Source organism: Sinocyclocheilus rhinocerous, unplaced genomic scaffold (assembly GCF_001515625.1).
Source record: "Sinocyclocheilus rhinocerous isolate Xijiao unplaced genomic scaffold, SAMN03320098_v1.1 scaffold419, whole genome shotgun sequence".
Lineage (NCBI taxonomy): Eukaryota > Metazoa > Chordata > Actinopteri > Cypriniformes > Cyprinidae > Sinocyclocheilus > Sinocyclocheilus rhinocerous.
This window is the reverse complement of record NW_015653519.1, coordinates 1,273,765-1,284,223: the sequence shown is the minus strand read 5'-3', so window position 1 is coordinate 1,284,223 and position 10,459 is coordinate 1,273,765. Positions and strand designations below refer to the sequence as shown.

Genomic DNA, 10,459 nt, shown 5'->3' with positions numbered 1-10,459 from the left:
ATGCGCAACGCACCTGTATTTAACGTACCGTAAACTCTAGTGTGAAGGCGCACGACTCGCCGTCGCTTTGTTTCACACACATGCAGCGAGAGAGGGAGAGAGAGAATTGACGCGCTACCTATGCGCGCTACATGTAAACGATATTCTTTGTTGTATTTTCCTATCAAAATAACAGAGTTTCTTTGGAATTCTTCAGCTTTTAAGAACTGCCGGGTTCTCCAGTAGTGGGCGGAACTAATGCGCAAACGGCAATCTCATTGGCTGGCGCTCACCTATTATCGCCCTTGTTTTGATTTCAGCAAATCAGTTTAAGCGAACGCACACAACCTGATTAATATTCATGAATCCAGTAGCTGATTAATCCCATAGATAAATATACGTAGATGCCTCATTAGCGACTCTTTCTATGACTACATGGCCACGATACGCAAGCCATCCGCCATTTTTGGTACGGTCTGCGAACCTTTGAGAGCGTTGACTGTACGCGTACAACAGCAAGTACACTTGTATATCTTTGAATATTCATTGATTATTATGGTGAATGACTTCAAGTTGACCGTTCCAAGATGGCGGACGCGTCAACGTATATCTGGAGTGGTCGAATAGGGTATCTATACATATCTATGGTTAATCCTTAGTACGTTTTATATTGTTCCTAGTAGAATTCATAGTATTATTATTATTATTACTACTACTACTATCTTATCAGTATTGTTGTTAGTTTTTTCCCATTTTTTTTTACAGAAACACTGAATGACCAAAAAAGCACCACCACCAGTCCTAAGTTGACTAATGACTAATATGCATTCATACATGGTTAACAATTTTTTAATTTCATTGAATAATACTTGATTATCATTATATAGTATAATGCTTGACTGACTGATGTTAAGTGTAATTTCAGATATTTAAAAACTTTCTTAAACTGAATTGGGCTATTATTTATTTTAACTATAATAATCAACACTCAAAAAAATTGTTTTTAAATTAACTTCTAAATTATACATTTTCTATTTGTTGTTAAAATAATAATTTAGAGTCATAACTTGTTTCATAAAATATTTATTTAAACATATAGCCTGCATTAAATAATTAAGACATCACTAACAGGTAAAGTAAATATAATGAAGTAGGCCTATAGTCTAATATTTTGCTAAATGCTCTTGACTAGACTTAATTTCACTAGCAAATAATGAGCTGTAGACACTGATGACTTGCCTGATGCGTGATATTTTCTTTACAAGTTGTTTTAATGACGTCTTTCCATGGTTGAAACACTGATTGAGTGATTACGTCAGGGGTGAGATGTTCATTCATATATATTTCGTGTTAAAACTAGTAGGCCTAATAAAGATGAAGGGGTGATCATGCTCACTCGCTGCCGTTAGTATACGGCGATCTGTCGCGCCACATAAAAGAGCGTCAAAACAGTATGTATTGTCTGAATTTCCTGAAAAAATTGAAAGATTTGTTCGGTACACCTACTTACCGAACCGAAAGACCCGTACCAAAAACCTATTGGTAAGGGTGTCCTGTTGCTACATATTGCATTATCTACAACAGTAAACTAAAACAGTGACTAAATAAATAACTATTCTGGGGTGTGTTTCCCAAAAGCAACTATGGTTGAAGTTTCAGTTCAGTTCACCAAAACTTGAAACCATAGTTGGCCACTGATGTTTTTGGGAAACACACCACTGGTTAAACAAACCCTGCTTCAAAAAGCTTCAAAAACGTTGCAAATATTTTTTCAAATTACTGGTTCGGAGACTGTATCAAACTGATTTCAACAAACAAGGCTTTGTTACGTCATACCATTTCAAAACTGTTTAAATTAAAATTTTTGAAAAGCGTTCACCCATTATTGATTCAGCTCTTGGTTAACATTAACCAGCAGACTGGGCAGCCTGGGTGAAGTATTTTCAGAGATGAAGCAAGTTATTACATTTTGATGAAAGATTCCAAAACAAGCATAACTGACCATGATGAATCATTCACCATTAAATTAAATTAAATAAAAAATTAAATTAAATAAATTTTAACATATATTAAAGTAAATAGTGTATTTTGATGTACCTCAAACACGACCCCATTATGCACTTATTTTCCAACTAGCATCCTGTCCCTCGCTCTCTACATGTGCCATCCAAATACAATCAATCCCATACAACTTAGCCAGCCTGCATCTGTTGCTGCCAGTGAAGCCCACTGTAATATTATGCACACTGACAGATATGCTTACACTTCACTTGAACTGTTTGTAAGGATTCTCATTAACGCAGGGCCACCATTTCTACTGTTCCTATAAACAAGGCCACAGATATTATTTTTCAAAACATTGCATTATTCAGTATGTGTATGTGGCGCTTGGCCATCTTTGGAGTGTTTTATTTAGCAGCGTTGCTGTTGGTCGTGGATTTGGCCTTTTAGTAGTTGCAGCATGATGAATCTATAACGTTCTGTAGCACTATCTTTAGTCGTCATGTTGCATAACCAGCAGTGGGTCGGTTGTTGGCAGCTCAGGCTATATGTGAATCAGCTCTGCAGTGCTTCCAAACATGCTGTTATGCTTTAATTCCGAGTTGTCGTTCTTGCACAGGCCGCTTCATCGGGAGGCAGTAAAGAGTCGAACACACACAAGGACGACGGAGTGTTCAAAGCTCCAGCTCCTCCTCCCAAAGTCATCAAGTCCGTCACTGTCCCCACAGAACCTTACCAGGACATGGTCACTGCACTCAAATGTAGGAAAGAACACAAGGAGGTTAGTGCAAATACTTCACAACACCATCTGATTTGACACATGTAGAGCCTTGCTGCTTAGCATGCAAATTATGCATATTGTCTACTACTTTTTCAAAACAGCATGCTACACAATGCAGTATTAAACATTTTGGATGTAGTATGCTTGCTGTCACTTTAATTCAGTAAGTGATATTTAGTTATCATTATCTTGGAAATAAACAATTTTTTCTTTCCCCCCTCACTTCTGAAAAAACGGCTAATCTATATTAAGTACAGAGACTGCTGAATTAAAAGATTTGTAATGCACTAAACATTTGAATATTTGGCAACTTTATACTAAAGGCCTGAGCTGGAGCCAATTAAATTTGAAAGTCAGTGGCATGGAACCAATAATAAAGGCAAAAAGCTTTAATCTTAATATGCATACAAAGTAGTGCAGCTGTTTTTCAATGAATTTTGAGTTTGAAAGTCTCAGTGGCAGCATATTGAAAACGCTGGCATGATCATAAGGACTGTTATAGTAATACAAAAAGATCTTTTTGATGGGGTCCAGAAAGCACTGATGTTCTGTGGAGTAATTCTGACTGTGGGTGTTAAACAGTTGTTCAGGCCCACCTACGTTACAACCCTCACCTCTTTCTTTGCCCATTGAATCACTTTTCATCTAAGCTGCAAGCTGTAAGCCATTCGGATTGTTTCCAGACCACCCTCATTTTATTATAACTTTGTTTTTTGGTCTTTATGTTTGACTGCATGCTAACATTATCAACGAATAATGAAAAATGAAGTGTAACGTAATATTTGCTGGCCTCGTGAGATTACATTTCTTTGCGTGCGCTGTGTGGAACGAAATTTAATCTGCTCCAGGCAGCTGACTTTTAAATAATTATTTATTATATTTAATATGACGGTAATTAGAGTAGATATTTTTGTGGTTTCTACCAATTCCAGTAGGGCTGGTCGATAAATGTTCGATATAATGTTTATGCACCAAAAGCGGAACGAAAGAGCGCTAGTCATTTGAACCACGACACACGGGCCATTTATCCACTCTGCTCAAAGTTCAAACGGTAGCACATGTATCAAATATATTAAAGGGGTCATATGATGCTGCTAAAAAGAATATTATTTTGTTTATTTGGTGTAATGAAATGTGTTTATGCGGTTTAAAGTAAAAAAAAACACATTATTTTCCACATACTGTACATTATTGTTTCTCCTCTATGCCCCGCCTTTTTGAAACGCGTCGATTTTTACAAAGCTCATCGGTCTGAAAAAGCGAGGTGTGCTGTGATTGGCCAGCTATCCAGTGCGTTGTGATTGGCCGAATACCTCAAGCGTGAGACGGAAATGTTACGCCCCTCACATACCGTGTCCGGCCGGAGCGACGATACAAAAACATTAAAACCCATTACAAACGAGGCATTTGTTGCATCCAGTGGGGACATAATTACAGATTATAATGACTTATACTGTCGCGTAAACATAAAACCATGTCTGCATTTGTGATCAGAGAAATGACAAACAAAAAATGCCTTCTTTCTTTGCGTGCACATTTGGGCGGTGTTATGCAAATCTTCCCACATTGTGATGTAGACATGTGGGGGCGTGTTAGAATGAGCCGTTTTAGGTAGGCGTGGTTAACTCTTAACTTTTATAAAGAATATCTCTTTGGTTTTGAGACTTTAGTGTTTGCAACTTTACAGATCTTCTTTATGCACCAAGAGCTTGTAACACTCCAAAGAGAAAGGAAAAATTGAAATCGCATCATATGACCCCTTTAAACGCAATATTATTACAGTATTTTTTTGTGATTAAGCTATGCGTTTGTGCATTTATACTAAATGTATTTAGACTACTGTTTTTCATACAAATAAATAAAAACTAGGGCTGTGCAAATAATCGAATGTGATTTTTCATGCACATCTCATCAGTAAAGCCGGTTCTGTGATTAGTTGTAAATCTCCAGCACGTGCGTTCAGATGGAGCGGCATTTTCTACACAGAGCCGTAGATCACTGACAAGCTACGCAAGCTTTACTGACGAGATGTGCATGAAAATCGCATTAGATTATTTGCACAGCCCTACTAAAAACCATGTTGTAGTTTTACTGTGGTATTGAGGTGCTATATGTCTGGTTTTAACTGTGGTTATCATGATCTAAATGTATGCTACTATGGAAGACCTCTGGTTAATTAAAAATAAAATAGTCAAAATAATACAATTACACCATATAAAATGAGGTTGCTACAATTTTTTTGTTACTGATTTTGATAATGAACAAATTTACATCTGCATCCTAACTCAAGCTACTACTACTATAAAATGTGCATTTCTAAGAGACAAAAAGTAATAATATTGTTAATGTTAAAAGGGCAACACAAACCTGTTTCTTGATTTGAAACAACATCACTCATTAGAACATGCAGAAACTAAGAAATTTCTCTATTAAGATATTTAAGAAAAATTAACAGTCTGGTTTCAAAAACTTTTACTTTGGAGCAAAAATCTGGCTTTAAACTTGAAAGAAATGAAGATTTGATATCTATCGTGATGATTATCTATATCAACTGATATGAAAAAAAAATTATCGTGACAAATTTTGCCCATATAACACATCCCTAAATTCCAGTAAAATTTCACAATTTTCAGTACCATAAGCAAAAACTGTTGGAACTATTTTAACTATTAAATTAATTAATTAAATTAATTAAATTAAATTAAATTAAGTAAATACAAATTTTACATAATGTAGCTTTCAAATATTGATAAGTAAACATTGTTTAACAAGATCAAGTAGAAATTTGTGACAGGTGCATTTACACTCTCAACAACACTTTTGACATACCATGTCAGATATATATTTATTTATTTATTTATTTTTTTTTTTAAGATTCAATCCTGCATTGAAACAGTTGTCGTCAGTCCTGAAACATTTCTGCATGCTTAGCAGCATGAAATATAAATCTTATCCAAATTGTGAATGGTTATATAAACTGAAAGTGAGCTTTCTCTTTATAATCACTGAAACTGAAAAGGCCAGACTGTTCATCAAATAATATTTTCATCATGAGATTAAACACTTGCTTTCTCTTTCTCAACAGTTGTTCACCGTTGTTCAACACGTGAAGCACTTTAATGACGTGGTGGAATTTGGCGAGAATCAGGAGTTCACCGATGACTTTGAGTATCTTGCCACTGGTCTGAAGACTGGTCAACCCCTTAACACACGCTGCCTTAGGTGCAGAAGCCATTCCATCAGTGTATATTCTAACCATTCCCCAGTATTTTAAATATGGCCTAATGCTTGTATTTGCTACAGGCTCAGTGTTTGCTCATTACTATTCTGTTGCGTTTGTGTGCAGTGTTATTAGTTTGGCCACACGGAGCGCCATGCCCAGTTTCAGGATGCACCTGAGGGCTCGTGGGAAAGTGGCTCAGGTCTTTAAAACTCTCAATGATGCACCTCAACATCCAGTAAGTCAAAAGATGTTTGGACTTTTCTGAAACCTTCACTGCCTGATGTCTTCTGTCTAATCGATTGTACTTCCTGTCCTTGCCCCTTTCCTCAGAATCTAGCTCTATGTACGGCCTCTCTGATGTACATTCTCAGCCGAGACCGTTTGAACATGGACCTGGATCGGGCCAGTCTGGATCTAATGATTCGTTTGCTGGAATTAGAACAGGACAAATCCATTGCTGATCAGCTAACGACAAAAGAGATGAATAAAGTAAAAGAAAAGATTCGCAAACTCTGCGAAACCGTCCATAATAAGCATCTCGACTTGGAGAATATCACGGTAAGCTTGAGATCAGTTGTACTTTGCTATTGGCTGGTGTTTCTTGCTGCAGTGCGGTAGTTCTGTTTGTTTACATCTGCAAACTTTCCTGTCAAGGATTTGCACTTTTTTATTATTCTGCTTGTGTGATAGACCATGTGGATGAGGGATTGTGTTCATTTGTAGTTTTTCAGAAAGGTTCAATTTCTGCTCCCTCTAGTGGATACACTTCATTGCTTGTGTTGTACACTCTAAGGATGTTTTCAAAAATGTATCAGTCAGTGGATTGTTCCAACAACTAGTCACAACAACTGTGTTAAAGAATAGTTCATCCCAAAATGACATTATATTTTGTCATTTACACCCCCTCCCATGTCATTCCCAAACCCTTATGATTTACTTTCTTCTGTGGAACATAAGGATGTAGTGGCCAATTTTTTTTAGCCAATTATAAAGAATGCGGACTGGAGTTTTTAAGCTTCAGAGAAAGTTGTGATTTGGTGTATCTTCTGCAGCTTTACAATAACTTTGTGTGAAGAACTGACAGAAATTGTATTTATTCACTGAAAATCTTGTCACCTGAAACAATCAGTCAATGAATCTGTTGTAATAGGAGTCGATCAGTGAATCAGTTAATATGGTTCACAGTGCTGGTTTTATGATTCAGATCAGCTGATTTAAGTATTAATTGATTATAGGACTGCGCAATAAATTGTATTCTAATCTTTACAAGATTTTGATTTATCACAAATAATCGTCTGCGATATTTTCCCACTGGTGGGTTGTCCTCAAGAGATTATTTATTTGTTTGTTTTTATTGGCATTTCCGTTGTCTTGCAATGGTAACAAGCCTCCACAATCTTTCATGGTTACGGTTGCCAGATGTTAGGAGTAAAAATCCCCCAATCAGAGTGTTTCTCTTAAATTGATATCAGTGCTGGGCAACGATTAATCGCATCCAAAATAAAAGTTTTTGTGTGCATAATATATGTGTGTACTATTTATTATGTATATATAAATACACATACATATATTTAAGAAAAATTGTATGTTTATATATTAAATATATTTATATGTAATATAAATTATATGAATATAAATATATACATGTAAATATTTTCTAAATATATACTGTATGTGTGTGTCTTTATATATACATAATAAATATACACAGTACACGCACATTTCTCACAAAACTATTGGATGCGATTAATCGCGATTAATCATTGCCCAGCACTAATTGATATATTTTCTTCCCAACCATGATTGCGTGCTCTCTCTACATTATGGAAAAAGCGCTAATAGGCTGAAAAAAAAACAGAAAACATTAGTTGCAATTTAGTAATATCTATTGAGATATTTTGTTCAAATAAAAGTGTAATACAGCCAGTCTGTTTTGACTGTAGTAATGATTTTTTTTTTAGCAAAATAATCATGATTAACTGTTTAAACGGTTAGTGGAATTTATTGCTGAACATGGCAAATGTTGCAAAAAAGTTGTTTAAAGATGGTGAACCCTTTCTCAGAGAGGGTTTAGCGTGCTGATGACAGTGTAGTTTTTATAAGCTGTTCTCACAGGACAAGTTCAAAAACAGCTGGGTGGAACACATCAGAATGAAACCGAATTCAAGGATTTTAAAACTTCAGCTGTTGTTACTTGACGCACTGTTTTTAAATTGTGCTGAAAATGCTGACATTGGAAAAAAAAAAAGCAGACATGACGCACTGGTAAAGGATATCTGACTGGAGCATGTGCACATAGACCAGCAATTTAAAAAAAATCACAGACGAAACATAATGCATCCTGTGTGAACGCTCACTTAGACTGTTAGCACACTGAAAAACAGCATGATAAAACCCTCTCCAAGAACTTCTCTATATTCATCCATAAATTCATTGAAAACACCCTTTGCTAAACTATTATAATATTTACTTGTTTTCATGTTTTTGCTTTAGCCATCAGAGCCAGATCAGGAGCTTTTTATCAAGTTGTGTTCTTTGCATTTCTCGCCCTCTATTTACATTTGTTTTAATGTTCTGTTTAGCAAATAGAACTTTTGCATTTGCATAATGGAGCCATTAGAGCTGAATGTATCTTTTATATAATATCTTTCAGACTGATTGTGCGTTGTCTTTTTCTCTGTAGACGGGACATTTAGCAATGGAGACATTGTTGTCATTGACGTCAAAGAGAGCGGGGGATTGGTTTAAAGAAGAACTCCGGCTTCTGGGAGGCCTGGACCACATTGTAGATAAAGGTCTTCTATTTTTGCTCCGTATTAAAGATCTGATTGTTATCCGTTATTTGTTATAGAAGTTTGATAATATTATGTTAATATTGTGTTTTGTTGTATTACGTCATGAACATCCCATTTGCCTGGGTTTCACATACATGCATATTGTAATAAGATACTTGTGAGAGTGATTTAACGTGCATGTGTATTTCCCCACAGTTAAAGAGTGTGTGGAAAACCTGAGCCGAGAGGATGATAAGGAGAACCTAGTGGCGTCTTTGTGGGGGGCTGAGAGATGTTTGCGTGTTCTAGAAAGTGTAAGTCTGATACTCGTCCATGCGTTTGAGTTGTGATTGTCATGCATATGTTATTTAAAAGTAAACACGTGCAGTATAAAGTACTCTGAATGAGTTTGAATTATGGGAATCTAGACTGTTTGTCCTTGAACATGCAAATCCATTTACATGGGATACAAAGATTTCAATCCAAATTCACATACTTTTCAGCATTAATATAAAAATTAGAAAATTATATTTCCTTTCATATGGGTTTTACAATAAAAGACGTTCTACGTCATGCAGAATGAGGCAGGAAGGTGATTATTTATTTTTTTATTATTTTTTTTTTTAAGAAATTAGTACAAAAGTGACACATCTTTTGTAACATTATTGTAACTTTGCTATTTCAGATGCTGTTCTTTTGAACTTTCTATTCATCAAAGAATCCTAAATAAAAGGATCACGGTTTCCACAAAAATATCAAGCATCGCAACAGTTTTTAACGTTTATAATAAGAATTATTTCTTTAGCACTAAATCAGCATATTAGAGTGATTGCTGAAGGATCATGTGACACTGAAGAATGGAGTAATGGCTGCTGACAATACAGCTTTGCCATAATAAGAAATAATGCATTTTTAAAATAGAAAACAGTTATTTTGAATTACAATATCTCACAAGATTACTATATTTAATGTAATAATTAAATACATTTACTGTTTTATTAAATAAATGCAGGCTTGGTGAGCATAAGAGGCTTCTTTCAAAAACACTTTTTTTTAAAAATCTTACCGACCCCAAACTTTTGAATGGTTGTGTAGTTATTAAGTCTTAGTAAGATTCTGGTCATGTGTGACAATTAAATCCTTTACTATAGCTTTATAACTTTAGACCTTATTCTTTTAGACCTTTTTTTTTTTTTAATGAGGGAATGCTGATTATTGTACTTGGTAGAGGGAGTCAGCTGTAAACCTCAGTAGATTTCGTTAAGGGATAAACAGAGTGCATTAACCTTGATATATTAACCTACTGTAGATTGAACAACAGAGTCTATCTCTGCTGGGCCAATTTAGAAGAGGATTATTTTTTGCATTGTGGCTCTTTTTAAACTTATTTTTAATTTGATATTTATCGATACAGGTAACCGTTCACAATCCAGAAAACCAGGCCTACCTGATCGCGTACAAGGACTCTCAGCTCATCGTGTCTTCAGCGAAGTAAGTGCCTCCAAAAGAAAAGCAGTTGTCTAGCTGTAGTTTTACAGTAATGTAGCAGTACACTTGTCATGTTTTCCTGATTGTTTTGGCAGGAAGCCCCTGGTAGTGTGTGGTCAGACAGGGTGCAGGTTCACCGCTAGCTTTCCTCATTACAGCAGACAGCCTCCAGACTCATTAACAACCCCAACAGCAACAGGAACACTTTATCAA

The 10,459-nt window shown here is 35.6% G+C and overlaps 1 protein-coding gene across 1 annotated transcript in view; it reads left to right on the top strand.

Annotated features, from left to right (window-relative positions):
* Window positions 1–10,459, top strand: part of waplb (WAPL cohesin release factor b) — a 72,023-nt gene that overhangs the window by 45,887 nt on the left and 15,677 nt on the right. Inside the window, exons 7-13 of the mRNA XM_016522946.1 lie at window positions 2,600–2,761; window positions 5,847–5,983; window positions 6,108–6,219; window positions 6,315–6,542; window positions 8,668–8,779; window positions 8,975–9,072; window positions 10,173–10,249. Coding sequence (XP_016378432.1) covers window positions 2,600–2,761; window positions 5,847–5,983; window positions 6,108–6,219; window positions 6,315–6,542; window positions 8,668–8,779; window positions 8,975–9,072; window positions 10,173–10,249 — 926 coding nt within the window. The remainder of the gene's footprint in view (window positions 1–2,599; window positions 2,762–5,846; window positions 5,984–6,107; window positions 6,220–6,314; window positions 6,543–8,667; window positions 8,780–8,974; window positions 9,073–10,172; window positions 10,250–10,459) is intronic.